Source organism: Macadamia integrifolia, chromosome 10, assembly GCF_013358625.1.
Source record: "Macadamia integrifolia cultivar HAES 741 chromosome 10, SCU_Mint_v3, whole genome shotgun sequence".
Lineage (NCBI taxonomy): Eukaryota > Viridiplantae > Streptophyta > Magnoliopsida > Proteales > Proteaceae > Macadamia > Macadamia integrifolia.
The window spans coordinates 26,068,375-26,085,387 of record NC_056566.1 but is presented as its reverse complement, the minus strand read 5'-3'; the positions used below and the strand labels follow the sequence as shown (position 1 = coordinate 26,085,387).

The following is a 17,013-nucleotide window of genomic DNA, read 5'->3' as shown; positions in this document are numbered from 1 at the left end:
GTCCCGTCTTCTTTCCTTCCTATTATTATTATGATTATGGGACATTATTATATATGTCGGTGTTTATCCATCCAATCTCAATGGATATATGAAATCCTTTTCTTCTCCTCTTATACATTATAATGAAAGGGACTCGAGCTCTTTACCTCCTATAATGGATTCTCTAAATTTCTTCCACCTTTTATCATTCAAAATAGAATAGAAGGGTGTGCATCGAACGGCTAACAACATTCAAACACACACACTTGGCCATCGAATGTGTATTGGGCAGATCAAGTTCAGAAAGAAGGATATTTAGCCCCCATGTAAATAATGAAACTAAAGAACTAGGGTGTGTTTGGCAGTATGTATTCTCAGCATAGATTCTAGGTTTAGGATGAATTTTGAAATGATAAATAATGCATTCTCAACCGATAATATTCTTAAATGGTTTGAACCAGCGGAAAAAGACCAGAAAAAACCGGGCCAAACTCAAATCAGTTTGGTCACATTTTCATGGCTTTCCAATTATTGGCTCTTCTGCTTTCCTGATTGTATTTCTTTCAACATCATGACGGAAGACACTAGACTTTCAAACCTTTCTTTGCTTTTTTATGGAATCGATGATGCGAATCATATCTAGGGGTCCCACTGGCTTGGACCAAAAATATACCCAATGAGATTCTATTATGTAAATTCGTAATCCAAGCCTCAACATCTCCGTTCTTGGTCTGGATGAAACCTTGGTTCCAAATCCAACCAAGTAAATCTGGAACCCAAATCTAATATGACACCGATGTCAACTTTTCAAGCAAGAGTGGCAACTAGATGCATAAACATTTTTATGGCAGAAATAAGTAACCATAACACTTGTGTTCAGAACCGAACTCAGTTTGCCTAAACCCCAAAATCGAAAAAGAGCCAGTGCAGTTGGAGATCAATTTGTTTGAATAAGGGTTGTATTGGGTCTATCTGTTTCTGATGTGAAGAACTTGTGGGAGAAGCAACTAGTGTGATGCAATAAATATTTCCTCTAATAATATAACTTCAGCCAAAATCAGAACAGAATTTTAAAGATGCCTCAGTTGATGCTTTTGGAAGTCTTATGCTGTACTTTTGGTCTTTGTTTCTCTTGTCTTTTTCAAGAACTCTTTGGAAGCCCATTTGAAATTATGGTTCTTAATTTTATTTCTCCAATTAAAAATTTTCCTTCTGTTCTCTTATAAGAAGAGAAAGAGTTGGTAATCTAGAACCTGTGGCATTCAAGTATTCAACCCATATCAATGTAAAAAAACAATGGAGCAATTGGTAGCTGTTTACAAGCAATTGCTGATGGTCCTACGGTTTGGGTTTTGAAAGAGTTGTGTGTCTCATCTAAAAACAAGGGGGTTTTCTTACCTATGTTTTGGGGCTTTGCTCCTGAGGTTTTTCTTCTTGGGATTCCCCTGATGGATTTACTTACTCTTGCAGATTATCTTCAGCCAATGTTGAAGCCCCTGGTGTTGGGTTAACCCTGTAATCTGTGTTTGCATTTCCTTGCATTTGTTTATTCTCTCTACTGTTGCAATCAACTAGTAATAATGCCTATACGCAATAGGGAATTACATTACATGGATGAACCCAGGAAAGCGAAGCATCATAAGGATACACAAATAATGTATGAGAATTATCATGTATGGATAGTAAAGATACTATCTTCCAGTCTGCAGCAAACCAACTATAAAATAGCACCAGCTATCACTATTCCTGTGCAGGGTATCATATATTTAAAATGGCCCTAACATTGATATTGAAAACAAAGGGTCCAAAGGTTTTTCCTCATGAATATCAAATCCAAAGCCATGCTGATAGCTTTAGCCAATATATCAAGATTAGGAAAAAAAAGCTCTTGCAGGTTTTTGGTGAGTAAAAATATCCATCCATGTAACGACTTTAGCAAAATTTCAACTTCACATGTGCTGTTCACCCTCAGTGCCACCAACTTGGGGTCCCTTGCTCAAGTTTAAGAAACATAATTAAGTATATCCAAGCACCCCATCTAGATTAATATTGCTTCAAAGTTCATTAATTAGGACAAAAATGCTACACCTTTGAGTGGCTTCACCATTAACATACTGCCTTAAACTAAAGCAAGTTACAGACACCAGAGAAATCACTACCTTCATGTTTTCACCCTCTTCTATTATACCAATCCTTACTAGCAGTACCCAGCTCTAAAAGCCATGCCCTTTCATGGTTAACACCTTTTTTTGCAATGCACAACAAGAACAAATCTGACGAACTCAGAAGCCAGGAGTGCATACTAAGTCGTCGGTAGATCAAGATGGGTTCTCACAACCCAGATCCCCTTAGACCTTACAATCAAAACCTAAATAGAGGTTCTTTCCCTCTTATGCTAGCTGCCACCTCATACTCTGTCTGTGCTGGGTTTTTATTATTTATTCTTCAACATTCATGACATGTTTTTAAAATTTCCCTAGCATTTTCCAGTATCATTCTTCTACCTGATGCCAATCCATACTTACTATATACTCCCTCTGACCTTTGTCCCACAATGATAGTCCTTCCCATTTGGTGCTTCCCAAATTCTTTGTCCATGTATCAAATCAAGTTATGAGTTTTTGTTAAGTTTACTAAGTGTCCCCTTGCATTGATTACCACATTCACTTATTTCCCAATTTGAAAAGATTTGAGTAGTGGGATAGCAATATTGAGAAATGAGAGTTTTTTTCATGTGTTTACCACTCCTTAAGCTTTGGGCTTTTTCAGAGGGGACAGTCATTGCAGGACAAAGACATAAAATGTAATAACATGTCATCCCAGAACAACCCCATCCATTCAGGACAACTAACATTATAGCTGGAGTTGAATCAAAATCACCAAGGCCCTAGAGGAACCCAGCATGGGAGCAGAGCTAGGTACTTGGCTAGCTCTACAAAATTAAGAGTAGCTTTTGTCTGTTGATTTGTGTAGGGTAGTAGAAGCATATGGCAACTGTAGCTTGTATCAATGATAAAAAAGTTGAGACAATTGGATCAAAACTATTAGGAGGGAGTCCTCCACATTTCTGTGGCAAAGTCGGCCAAAACTGCCAGAAGCAAGCTTGCAGCATTATGCGGCTAACTCATGCCTTATTCAGTATTAATACTACAGAGCATAGTCGACAAGGTCACCAAATGATTTTTGAGCTTCCAGAAAGCTTCTCTCAACTAGAAAGATAAGAAGATTAAGACTTAACTGAATTCCGCCCAATGTAAACTATAATTAAGTCCCAAGTAATCACCAAAATAATCCAATGGATGCCAACAATACTCCAATACAAGCAGTGTTTCTAATCTTAACCTGTTTCTCTCTGGCCCTAATTACATGAAGCAACAGAATATATAGCCAGAATGCAAAACAAAAGAATCTTAGAAGCATTTTGAGAAATCAAATTCTATATCAAATTCTATGAAGGATCAACAAGCATTCACCATCACACGATAGAATTGAATCAATACAGACATAGGTGGGCATCAGAACTTTCAGTAGGGCATGTATTTGAAGAATAGAATAATTCAACAATATCCAGAAAATGAATCTTGCAACCCACCCCCACTAAGAACAGAGCTCGATGCTATGATCTAACCTGCGAATCTTATCCTTATACACGGACCTCGCCAATTCATTCCTTGAATAAAGAACCAAACTGGTCCAACTAAAACAAAGGAAATTGAAGAGGATAAGCAAAGGGGGAGGGCCATTGAAATTCGGGTATAATTATTTGCAATTGAAGTACACATCTTAAAATGAAGAAACAAAGGGGTTTGTTCTGATACTCCTTACTTGCCCCTTCTTGCAATCGAAACCACATCCACACTGGGGACACTCGTCGAAGTTTGCAACAGGGAAATCAGCAGAAGTAATACCCACAGAGAATTCAAGCTGATCACCGATCCGAGTAACCTCGATGATATTGACCCAGAACAAGAACACCTTCACACTAATACCCTGAAGCTGCGAGATCTTGCCCTTTGTGATATAGCCCTTAATGGTGGATCTGTAATTGAGTTCGTAGGAGTTCTGAATATTGAAGCTACATGTTTCATTCAGATAAACAGCGAATTTTCCGGTACTAGTATCGAAATCGTAACCTGACACCCCCGTGTGGAGGAGACCCACCGGGAAATCGTAGGATTGAAGGATCTCATACGCAGTCAGATTCTCATCGGCGGCCGTCAGAGAAGAAAGAAAGAGGAAACTGAAACAGAGCAACGCCGTTGAAGACAAGAGTCTTGGTCTGAGACTGAAGAAACCCATCTCTCTCGCCTTCCCCTTCAAGCTCCTTTCTCCCAGAGGCTGAGACAGAAAAGCTAAAACAAAGCCAAGATATGGTTTTTCTTGTAAAGCAAACGAGAGGAGGTTTTGTTGACTTAGGATCGAACCAAGTTTAGCAAGTGCCACGTCAGCATAGATGAGATGGCCCAATACAAATGAGGCACGTGGCCATTAAGGGTGTTAATTATTATGCTGTTGAGGCTGCATCTTTGTTTCATGAGGATCTCCACAGGATACCCTTTGGAAAAATCTGGGAAGCTTTTTAGGGCAGGAAGTAGTTGTGTCTCACTGTCTCCTGAGGTGGAAATATAATAGAGAACACAGGCTGAACAGCTGCCCTTTTCTCTTACGGTCAGGGAGACAGCGCTACAGTGTAGCAACTAGCCATCCTTGTACGTTTCATTTTTCCATTATTTTATTCTTTTCTTTTTGAGAAGGAGACGGCGGTGTTTGTCAACTGGGAATTGGAAAGGCAAACCCTATGGACGACAGAGATCTATTGGAGTAAGTGGTGTTAAAATAATAAAGAATTTTTCATGTAAAAAGGCAATGCTACAGGGCCCACTCTAATGGTGGCATGGAAGACGAAATCATTTCACATGGCTCGTTGGGCTTACAAAGTTAGTGTATCAAAACAAAGGGAAAAGAGTGGGTATATGTATATTGTAAGCTAGCACTCATTGTGTCTCTCTCTTTTATCTTCTGAAATGATTTTTCTATCCCTCTTGTATGATATCTCATCTTACATTTCCATAGGTGCTATCCGTTAACTTACTATATACCAGCAACATACACATTTCTCTCCCAGTAAAAAAAATATAGGATGAAAAAAAGATCACAATCTAGCTATGAATCTCATATGCTCAAACAAGACTGCAAAAAAGACCATCTTGCTCCGTAGTTGGATGCATGTGCGCTTGCTTCCCTTGGTAGATAGGCTGAGTTGGTTAAGTGCTTGGGCTCTGATCTTGAGTTAGAGCCTTCCATCTTGTGTTTCAGTGCTGGTTGCTGGTTGCTAGGTGCTACTACCACCTACCATGGGTTCCAACCCCACCCCTAGCCGCCTTCTTGGGAAGTCATCGTAAAACTAATAGTTATTGTTCTTTCAACTTCGATACATTATCAATTTCTTTTAATGGTCTTTAATGGTGGGTTATTTAATCTTTATTAGGAAGATATATATATATATATATATATATTTTGAGTTATTAGATTTTAATCGATTTTTCTAATTTCAATCCAATTAGTCCATTTTGATTGGTTTTATCGTAGATGAGATTGTCCTATCTATTGATCCATAAGTTCAAGCAATCGATTCAATCAATTTGATCTCATTTTTGACATCCCTATTTTGGAGTCTTTTCTTAAGTTCGTGTCAAACACTTCAACTTGATAGTTAGCTGTGTGGATTATGTGAGGTTCAGAGGAGACATCCACAAGGAATGGTTTTTCGTTTTTTTTCAATGAGGGTAAATGTTGTTCTTTTACGTGTGTATTCCAATAATATACAAAATAATGATAAGTCATTTTCAATTTATTTTTAAAAATTCTTTTATATCCTTTGCATAAAAAACTTTGGGAAATACGACAAAGGGACAATTAAAAGAATGTATCAAATTCAAAATACACCTATAGTGGTGTTATTTCGGCAATCTCATATTCGAGTTTTAGCTCTTAACAACTTAGGAGCTTTAACAAATTTCAAAGGGGCAGTGGAGAATACATTAGGAGTTATGCATTCTTGAATTGTGTTTGAGTGCATTCTCATATTAGAAGCTATGTATCCTGATGTTGTGTTAGGCAAGCATTCTATAAAAGATTCTAGGTCTAGAACACATTCTGAAACCTAATTCTTTTATATTTTCTCTTTACAGAACTTGTTGTAAACCTAAAATCTCTTTCAAGAATACATACCAAATATATCCTTAAGCTTCAAATTATTATGTAACATGAATCTTGAATCTCTCTCATGGGGTAACATGCCCCAATACCCAGGGTGTCCAGATCTACAAGACCAAAGGGAACACTTGGAAGTTGAAACACTCGGAAGTACAAAATGTTCCAATTCTTAAATAAACCACTTTACTTTTCAATTAGGAAGTTCCAAGTTCAATATTTGAATATTTAAACAATTCATTCAAGACTCTAAACTGTGATGTGTGTCATGGAACAGCATAAAAAAAACAAATTTTCTAATCTCTTGCAATATCGTGTGGCACCTTAATGCCTTGATATTAATCATGCAGCCTTTTTATTTATCTTGTAATCTCATTTGGTAATTCACAAAGGGGTAACAATCTCAATTAGGGTTGTCAACAGGTTGGGCTGGCCCGATCTCAATCGGGCCTAGTCGGGTTTAATCACTTGAAAATTTTACTCCATGAATATCCATTTAAGTAAATAGGCCTAGCTTTAGGGGACATGGTACGGTTTATAATAGGCTGGTAGGTATCAGGATACCTTAAACGGGCTTTAACCAGATCTTAACAGGGCTATAGACCTATTTAAGTCTAAATGGGTTCTAAATATGCCTACCTTAAAATTATTTTCTTAAGTAGGTTGAAGGCCCATAATTGTTGAATTTGAACATTAAATCACAATAGTTTTATGCAAAAAATAATCATACTAGAAGGTGACCCAAATATTTGATAAAGAAGAGAAATGATATGAGAATATGATTGTTTTCAATAAAGGGAGTCGGGCTAGGTCGGGCAACATTGAGTCAGTTCAAGTCGGGCCTCTAATCGATGGGTTCGGTCAGGCACCCAATGGGCTAACTACCTACACTGCGATCGCACGTTTATTAATTTGGCCGATCTAGGTCTAGCCATAAACGTGCCAAACTTGATTGGGCCAACCAATGTGGGCTCAAAATTGACACCCCTAAACTCAATGACCAAATAAGATAAAGAATAGAGATCTATACTCTACGCTGCTTATATTAGCATCTTCCTCATCAACCCATATGCCATAGTGAAATGGTATATTTAATGGAGAGAGAAGATGAGTTCACATTAGGGGTGTCAAACCCTAAACCAAATTGATAAAATCGATCAGATCGGACAAACCGATAATAGCCCAGCTCAAACCGAATCGAAGCTTTATTGGGGATTAGTTTTGGCTTAGAGCATTGCAATCCCAAAACCAAATCAAACCACACCAAAAACCAAATGAACCCAAAATCAAACCAAAACCGACTCAAAACCTGGACTGAAATCAAATTGGTATGAAATCGAAAACAGTCCAAACTTTATTTAAAAAAAAAAAAAAATAGTTTTGTATATGTTTGTGTAGAATTCGAACCCAAACCAGACCAAAAACCAAAACCGATCTGATTATAAACCGATATAAAAAATAAAAAATAAACCAAAATCGAAATTTCCTTATTGATTCGATTTTGATTTTGGCATAAACCAAGGAGAACCGACCCATTGACACTGCTACTTCACATATTTAATAAGAAAAGAGAGGGGAGAGGGGAGAGGGGAGAGGGGAGAGAAGAGAGATACTATGAAATGGAATTCCCCCAAAATAAAAATCAGCTGAGCAAGTTTCTTTTCACTCATAATGAACAAAGAATTCTTTCTCCATAGACATTGGTCCGTCAAATGGCCGGATGAGAGGATAATTTTGATTTCACCAATAAGAATGAGAGTGTAATGATGATCCAAGAATCTAATAATGTGGTAAAATCACTTTAGCTAATGGTGAAGGAATTCTTTATAAAACTTTGAAGGAAAAGTTAATTATATAAATTTGACATGTATGATACAAAAACTTTATAGTCATGGTATGTAATATCAATTCTAACCATTGAATTCCTACATGAGCTTAAGGGGGCAAATTGATGCTCTCACTGTGATCAACTGTCTTAGCTAAGAACATTTGGGCAAATTTGACTCTCTCACTGTAATCATCTGTCCAAGCAAAACATGTTCTAGAACGCATTCCCCAATGAGAAAAGGAGGAATCTAATTTCAGAATACGTTCAAGATCCAGACCCAGAATCAATCCCAAGAATGCATACAAACACAAAACATATTCTGCACATAGTAAATAGCATTCTAATAGATTATTAATTGTACTACACATAGAAGACAATCTACCATTACAGAAACACCATAGTGAAGAAACCTACCAAGAACACATAAACGATAGAGAAAACAGGGTACCATTACTGAGACTCCATTGACAAACTGCAATCAATTTCTCCTAAGTAGCAGAAACGAGGAGGTTCCCTTCATTCCCCTTTGATGGTTTATCATCGCATTCGAATCCGCAACCACACTGCGGCGACTCTAGGAAGTTTTCGATAGGATAAGAAGCAGAAGCGATACCCACAGAAAATTCAAGCTCTTGGCCACTTCGAACCACCTGGATGATGTTAACCCAAAAGATGAAAACTTTAACAGTAACACCCTTCAATTGAGTGAGCTTGTCTTTGGAAATATAGCCTGTGATGGTGCGTTCGTAGTTGAGCTGGTAGGAATCGACCAGAGAGAAGCTGCAGCTACCATTCAAATAAGCTGAGAACTTCCCAGTAGATCTGTCCAAATCATAGCCGACGATCGATTTTGGGATAATCCCCACCGGGAAATCATATTGTTGAAGAGCTTCGTAAGCAGTCAGTGTGTCATCGTCGGCCACTGGTATTGCAGGGAACGGCGTCAAGCAGAGTAGAATCAGACATATAAACGGCATCAACGACATGGGTCTTGGCTCTAACAGAGAACCCATCTGTAATTAACCTGGAACAGAAGCGAAGACGAATTAAAGAACTGGATTTGATTCAATCGGGAGAAATACCTAGGTTTGTGATGAATTTGTGTTTATGAAATGCCCTTCCTTGGGGTACCTACACCGGATGAATGTTGAAACGTGAGAGAGAGAGAGAGAGAGAGAGAGAGATTTGTCTGCGTCAGTGCAATCGAGCAGATGAAGCTCTGAAGGGAATTTATGGAAGAGAAGCGTGGCTCTCCCGAAACCACATAGGAAACCAGGGACTTGTGAGTCCTCAATTTAGACTGAGCCCCGTTTTCTTCAGTTTATCCCCATTTGTCTCCTCACAGAGTCACGGTAGCAGCAAAGTTTGTCCTTTTTTGCTGAAATGATTTCCAGCACCGCCCACATAGAAAGTCTTTCTCATACTGCCCCCTTTTTTTTTTTTTTTTTTTTTTTTTTTTTTGTGCTAAACTTTCTCATATTCCCGCTTAGATAAAATGGATATGTTTTGTTGTGGGGGATAAGAATGAAGGCCAATTATTGTTGAATACAGATGAAGGGTTAAAATTGGAAGGAAAATTAACAAAGGGACATGAGGGGTATACAAGAGGGTTCATCACCAAGGGAGCGTGCTAACTCGCCATGGCTAAAAGAAAAAAAAATCATGATGCTAAGTTGGGAGGGAATCTCCAAGGTCCCATCATTATAAGGTCTGACGAGGATTATAATATATAGTCTTACTTAGCTCTTTGAAGAGAATGTTTTTTATTCAAACAGGCGATTATCAAAATGCAATGGAGCAACCTTTGCATAGAGACCCACTCTCTCATTATCAAAATAAACTTTTGCAATTTTTTAATTTTGGAACTTTGTACTTTCGAACTCTGACCAGTTCAGAAACAAAATGAGTGATGCCCTTCAACAACATTACTTTCCACATGAAAACTGCATGGATTATAAAGGAACCCTTCCCTTGTGGACCTGGTAGTAAACAAACTTTTCTGTCTTTGAAAGAGAAAGTGGGAACATCCTCCGGGACGCAAATGAATATGCTTTAAAGTAAATGTGACTTTAATATATGGAATGAGAGAGATTGTCATCTCCGTGGTGCTTTCTTGTAGCAACTGTGAGAGGGAGGGAAAGTTTCGTCAGATAAAAGAAATGAAAAAGGTGGGAAAGATCATATCAAAGAGGCCTTTAGTCCCTTACATATGCAATTATTTTGGGTTTTTTTTTCTCTTTCTTTTTTTTGGAAGGGAGGGGGGGGGGGGGGGGGAAGAGGAATCCAATGGGGCATTATTTGATCCATTTATGTACTTAAACCACATTCTTTGAGTCCAATTAGATGATAATTTGACCAAAACCCCCAGACCATCCATAATCTCTTGAAGCTCATGTTCATGGTAAAATGAAGTTGAGTTTGGATCCTTGGCACATACATGAAAGATTAGTTACTTTTAACATACGGTTAGGGGTTACATCTTTTGTTAACAATGAAACTTACGGAAAAAATATCTACAATAAACAGTTTTGCTATGAATTTTAACTTCCAGGTTTTGAGAATTCATCACTGCTAAGAGGGAGAAGCATGTTACTAAAAGATTTTACAGAGAGCATCCCACTGCTATTACCAATCCACAATCTTATGTCATGCATATTAGTCTGTACATAAAAAAATGCCAGCTTGTTCATAGTAAAGGCATCCAATGACTTTCATGTTGGGAGTACAATCTCTTTGTATTACAAAGGGCCGTTAAGAGGCCATAGGCCTTGACGAAAATATATAGTGAGAATTCTTTTTCTTTGATGTTTCAGTAAATTTTCTGAATAAGGTTCACTATATATTTATATCGCAGGGTATTTACTCAGTAGGCAATCTCATAGACATGTGATGACCAGTTATCAAACTCTATTCTCTATTGATAGTGAAGCAAGATCTCATCTCAATATAAACGTAGGGAATTTTGCCAAACCACGTAACACTTTGTGTTTGATTGTATAATTGTTGTTTGCGATTTCCATTCGTTTTCTGCATCGTTTTACAATTCAATTTCTATAGTTCACGTGATTGGAAAACATCTTCTTGAAGGCTGCAATGGGGATGATGGTGAATATATTCTTTTTTATGCCATTAGTTGAAGACAAAGGCGAGGGTCTAGTCCAAGACCTGCCCTGTTTCAACGAGTAAGGAGCTCATAGAGGGCGGATCTGGTGTAGGAAGGAGGATCCCAAAGTCCAAAGACGGATTCCAATGTTCTCTCACTTGCATCACAACCCCTATTGGTTCAATCTCTTCTACAGTGTTACAGCATCTCATTAGAGCCCAAAGGCAGCATCTCCTTGGGGCCCAACTATTTCTACTCCAAAAAAACAATGGACTTCTAGCGTTACACCTTCCAGGCGGTCTTAAACTTCCTGTCTGATCAAATGAACCAGTTGTCATGGGTTCAACACCCATCTGCAAGAAACCCTCTGGTTTAATTCTTCCTACCCAGAGGTGATAAATGGTGGCATGGCACAAAAAGGAGTGAGCTTCTTAATAGGGCTAGGGCAGATTTTGGTCGCCCCAGTTTGAGCTTGATTTAAATGGTTCAATGTCCTCATTGGTCAAGGCATGATTGCTACTCAATCCAAAATATATAACAGAAAATACAAATAACCCAACAGAGAGGAAGAAGAGTAGAAGATGATAAGAACACAACGGCATATCCAAAAACGCTGAACAGATCAAAATGTCTATCTACAATCATTATGTATAATTTATTACATAAGCCAAAAACATAATGTGTAGTATACTATCCCTAAGATGGCTTCAAAGAATCAAAATACAACAAACAGCTTTAGGGGGTAAGAGGAAAATAATCTTAACCTTCTTTTTTGGATTTTGAAGCTGAGGGAGGGAAGGTAGAGGTGTGGAAGATCCTACTACTGAGAAATATACATTCACAATGTGATCAATAATGTCTGTGGTAAGATATGATGGCAGCAAAGAGCTGAAGAGGCTTCTTTCTAGGTAAACAAAGTTTGCAATTGAGAGAAATGAACATAAATGCAAATCATAATCACAGCCTAAAAGGTGAAAGGACAGAAGATCTGTTACATACAGGCATGCATAAATTCAGCTCACTTCCTTGAGTCTCTTTATCAAAGCATCTAATGATTTCTTCTTTGGGTTCTGCTTCAGCCCCCTCGTTCCAAACGATCCAAAATACCGATCTGAAGGATCCTTCAACTTCTCTGAAACCGTCACCACTTTCCTATAGTCTAGCAAGTCATAGCTCCTCTCTCTGATCAAAGGGTCGAGAAAATTCTCAGGATGACTGCTCAAAAGTAAATTAATCAATTGCCTCGCTTCGGCCAGTGATGACTTCAACTGATTTGCATCTGCATCTGAGAAAAGATGAGCTTGGTTTTCTGTGAATGATTCCAGAAGCCTGATATCCACATCAATCCCCATAATAGCATTTACATTAAACCTCTTAACTGAATCCCCAACTAGAACCCCAAGGATTGTCTCAGATATATGGGAAAGAACATCTTGCAAGACCCTTTTAAGTACTTGAGCTGGAAGAATCTGTTGAGCAGTGGAAACCAATGTCTCAAGATATATGATCACTTCATTGGCATACTCGTTCCCATTTTGTGGTGGTTCATCAGTTATCCAATTCACATTCTCAGTCAAAGTCATGAATCCATCCGCTTTGGCTTTAAGCATACCAGAAAGCATCTCTTCTGCTGCATCACGAGCATTTTTCAGTGGAAACGGTCTTTTACTTCTCTCTGCCATTCTCAAGGGTATGCCCGAAAGCTGCGCAGCATGACGGAAGAAAAAATCACAGGCTCTCTCCAATACCACCATGTTTGCTGCTACCTGCATTGCCTGGGAGACTCCATGTATTGATGTATTGATGAGCTTAACCAGTGCCCCATCCAAGACCTCACTCAACAACCTGTCCAAGTATTTCTTGACCACATCATAAAAATCTAGCTGCCCACCATGTGACATGAAGCTCACAGAATCCTCTACGAAGGAACGTACGATTCTGCAACAATCTGGAACAGTAGAAGAAAACGGTGCAATATAGGGGAATGCCGGAATTATATCAGATGTCTGGAGCTGAAACGAAAGCACATTCATCGAATACTCATACTCCTTTTTCATCAGCATCTGCTCAACCTTATCAGCAGCTAGAGCTTCTCCTATGAATTTCTTACAATCAGAAAGCAAAAGCTCATGATACTTGTCCCTATGCTTGCTTAGAACAAAAAGCAGAGCATCCACAGGGTAGCCATATCTACGCAGGGTCACACTAAGCAAACTAACGTAATCTTTTATCAACAGAAGATGATTGGCGGTCTGCATCCTGGAGAACTGATCCTCTAACACAGAACACATTTTACTGACAGCAGTTTCCCATAGAGTCTCAACCTCAAACTTGGAAATTAAGCCACCACCCGTCCTCAAAACCCGGTCTTCCACAATAAAGAATCCGGCAATCTGTGCGAAAAAGGTCTGGTGGGATTCCAGAAAAGGAGTCATGGAGGATACCTGAAAATCAGACGTCAACTGAAGCTTCCGGTTCTCGAAATAGTACTGCTTGAACCGATCCTCAAGCCCTAGGGTTTGGTGGATATGGTAAGCCCTGTACAATGGCGTCAAATCAAACCCCAAGAGATCACTGCCACCGTTACTAAGTTTCTCTTTGCCATTTCCGGCAGCACCAGTGACAACGTCGTCCTCGTCTTCCTCTTGGAGGGCATAGACACAATCCCTCAAGCTGAGCCTGCTCTGCTCCTCGGCCTGACGTTGCTTGATTCGAAGCTCCTCCTCTCTCTGCCTGGCCGCCGAGGCCTGCCCTATAGCCAATTGACCTAAATTCCGACTAACGATCCGGATCTCGACAAGCCAATCGCCGAATTCCTTACTAACCCTCTTCTCGATATGCAATCGGATGGCGGGGATCTTCTTCTCGAGCATCTTCCGAAGCGTGACAGACGGGGTTTTCTCGAGGAAACCCCTCTCCATCGCATCGACGCACTTCAAAGCCATATAGAAATTGTTGCCGGAGAGATGGAAGTTGGCTCTGGAACAGAGCTCCATCAATCGAACACAAATTTGGATGGAATCAAGGGCGAGGGAGATGTTGCTGCTGACGTTCTGAGCCTCAACGAAGGAATCGAGGGAGACAAGGAGAGGACCAGCGACGGACTGCAAGACTTCGTTAGAGTTGTAGAGGGAGGACTTCAGGGAATCAACGTCGGAGAGGAGGGATCGGAGGTCATCAACGGCCATGATGAAGTCCTGGTAGTGTTCTTTACAAAGCTCCTCGATCTCTGACTCCGTGGACTTCGTGAAGTGGCGTAGGTGGTGAAGGATTGTTTCTGGTTTACCTGAGGCGAAGGCTTTGCGTACAAAAGGGCCTAAATCTTCGCCGTTGCAGATGGCGGCGGAGAGAAGAAGTTGGTCAAGCTTGTCCGAAGACTCCCCATCGTTGGCTACAGGAGCGACTTTGCGTCTTATCCTTGATGTCTGCATCTCTCGTTGTTTTCGCCTTGCTAATCACCCGTGAACACAGAAAAGTTCAGATGGCATCTACCTACTCTCTCTGGATTGACGGAGAATATTTAGTAGTAGCAGAGAGAAATAGAGAGAAAAAGGAGGAACCACCATGTGAAGAACGATGGAGGAGTTCTTCTTCTGCAAGCAAAAAAGATAGAAGAAGGAGATAGGATTTGGACCTGTTCGATTTTCCAACCAGAAATCGACCAAGACCTCGGGACCAGGAATGACTAAAATTGTAAAATGACATGGGAGGTGGAGGAGAGAGAGAGAGACAGTCACATTTGGTGGACGGGTGGAGTGTTATCTATTCAGAACTCCAGAAGACTGAGAAAATTAGAAAACCACATCGACCGGACCGGGTTGCACTCTGGACCGATGGTTCAGTTTGTAACTTTGTCTCAGCCTATGGTTATCGCTGTCTGGTTGTGTAGCCATTGTATTAGTATAGGCCAATGACAGCGCAATCAGGGGCATAAGGGGCAGGTCAAAAATTTGTACACTCATGCTACTGGAGCGCTGAACATATGAGCTACGCGACTGGGGCAATGATTTTTTTCTCATATTTTGTAATGTAATACAATGGTACATGCTTCATTTGTTACATATTATTCAACTTTAAAATGTTTTCATCTAATTAAGTCATGTATTTTATTTTTTTGATAAAGAGAAGTCTTTTGATTTGCACGTGAAAGGCACGTGGAAGATGAATTATAAGATTCAATCAACTACGGAGTGGAAATAGTTAAGTTGTCTTATACGGCAAAGATAAAGCCTTCCTAATTATGTGAGATAATGTAATATACATGTCACCAGTTGATTGTGAAGTATAACTTAAAGCTTTTGATGCAATAAAAAGAATACATGCCATGGCATGAAACAATGAGGATATGTCAAATTTCTCTATTAAAATCCCATCCCCATTGTCCTCAAAAGACACTCTTTCAATGTTGATACATTATGTACTAAAACCCCACTATATAATACCCTTAACCTATGCCAAACCCAACTCCATTTAGTATTTATTGATGAACCCTTAACTAAAACACTAATATAGTAAAAATGCAAGTCCTATATTGTTTTATGAGATAGCTTAGTTGGGGCCTTCACCAGGCAAGTTGTTAAGGGATGGGCCTAAAGTCTTTTGGTTACCAAATCTGCCACCACTAACTCATTAAAGCACATTTAAAACCGTGATAGACAATTTTGGATCACAGATAATGGCCACATCATCGAAACTTTATGTATAAAATAAATTATTATCATGTCCAAGCTAGAAGACCCAATACCAAACCTAATCTATGACTCAGCTTGAGACATTGCAATTAGATTATGCATCATAAATTGTCTCGTCCATTATAGCACGTGTATCGCTCAAGGCACGAGGGGCATGACGAATTGATGTCATTTTCACTTTTCTTTGGCTTATCACTAACAGTTTGTTTAAGGTTCCAAATTCAATGATGGCAACTAAGTACAAGGGTTGCGATTCGTTCGTGGCTTAACCCAACACCTTGTAGCAAATTATGATAAAATTGAAAACTTCACCTTTTGGCTTCAACCATTCTTTATTGGGAAATTTATAATGCCACCCCCCTTAGAGAATGTCACTATTATAAGAACAATCTTTCAGTTTCATCAAATTAGACTCTGACCCCTTACCGTCAGTCACTGTTAAAGAATATACCTTATATGCTGATGTTAGTTACTATATTTTATTTTAAATATCAAAATACCCTTATTAAATATGAAACATCTAAAATACCCATATAATAAGTCTCATCCTCAAATCTAGGGGTGTCAATTCGTGGCCCCACCCGACTAAACCGATCAGGACCGACCGTTTATAGACCGGCTTGGCCCGGACCGTTTATTAAATGTGTCGGGCTTGAACCCGACTCGTTTATAAATGGTCGGTCTCGATTTTGCTACTTGGACCATCAGGTGCCCGACCGAGACCGGCCTATTGTGCACCAACTTGGCCCGACCCTTTAATGATTGTAGAATACCTATTTTACCCCCCCCAAATTAAAAAATAAAAACTAAAAAAGTAAAGACATGTTCACATTTTAAATAATGGTTATATTTGGTATCATTTATTGATTTATTTTCATTTTTTTTGGCTTGTATGAGTGGATCGGAATATAAGTGTACATTTTAAAGAGGGCCCGTTTAAAAACCGGTTAAAACTCGTTTAATATTAAACATGTCCGTAGCCCGATTAAGGCCCGACTAAAGCCCAATTAAAGTAGCCCGATTATAGCCCGAGGCCGACCGACCGAATATAAAGTGTACCATGCCCTCAATAACTAAGTCCGATTAGTTAAATGGACGGACACGGTGTAGCCTTTGAAAGTCTTCAAACCCAATTAAACCCGATCGAAACCGAATCGACCCGACCGATTGACACCCCCACCCAAATCGATGGATAGTTA

General features: G+C 39.3%; 3 protein-coding genes across 3 annotated transcripts; all 3 read right to left on the bottom strand.

The window, feature by feature from the left end:
• Nucleotides 1–3,488: 3,488 nt before the first annotated feature.
• LOC122091014 (uncharacterized protein At5g01610-like) lies at nucleotides 3,489–4,368 on the bottom strand. Its single transcript, XM_042660817.1, has 2 exons — nucleotides 3,805–4,368; nucleotides 3,489–3,676 (listed from the first exon to the last, which is right to left on the bottom strand). The coding sequence occupies exons 1-2, from the start codon at nucleotides 4,276–4,278 to the stop codon at nucleotides 3,644–3,646; spliced, it is 507 nt and encodes a 168-aa protein (XP_042516751.1). The 5' UTR covers nucleotides 4,279–4,368; the 3' UTR covers nucleotides 3,489–3,643.
• Nucleotides 4,369–8,340: 3,972 nt separating this feature from the next.
• On the bottom strand, nucleotides 8,341–9,033 carry LOC122091425 (uncharacterized protein At5g01610-like). The gene has a single exon (XM_042661368.1). It carries the CDS (start codon nucleotides 9,031–9,033, stop codon nucleotides 8,509–8,511), a length of 525 nt encoding a protein of 174 aa, XP_042517302.1. The 3' UTR covers nucleotides 8,341–8,508.
• On the bottom strand, nucleotides 8,954–14,851 carry LOC122091424 (exocyst complex component SEC15B-like). Its single transcript, XM_042661367.1, has 2 exons — nucleotides 12,123–14,851; nucleotides 8,954–9,044 (listed from the first exon to the last, which is right to left on the bottom strand). Exon 1 carries the CDS (start codon nucleotides 14,552–14,554, stop codon nucleotides 12,137–12,139), a length of 2,418 nt encoding a protein of 805 aa, XP_042517301.1. The 5' UTR covers nucleotides 14,555–14,851; the 3' UTR covers nucleotides 8,954–9,044; nucleotides 12,123–12,136.
• Between the last annotated feature and the right edge of the window lie 2,162 nt (nucleotides 14,852–17,013).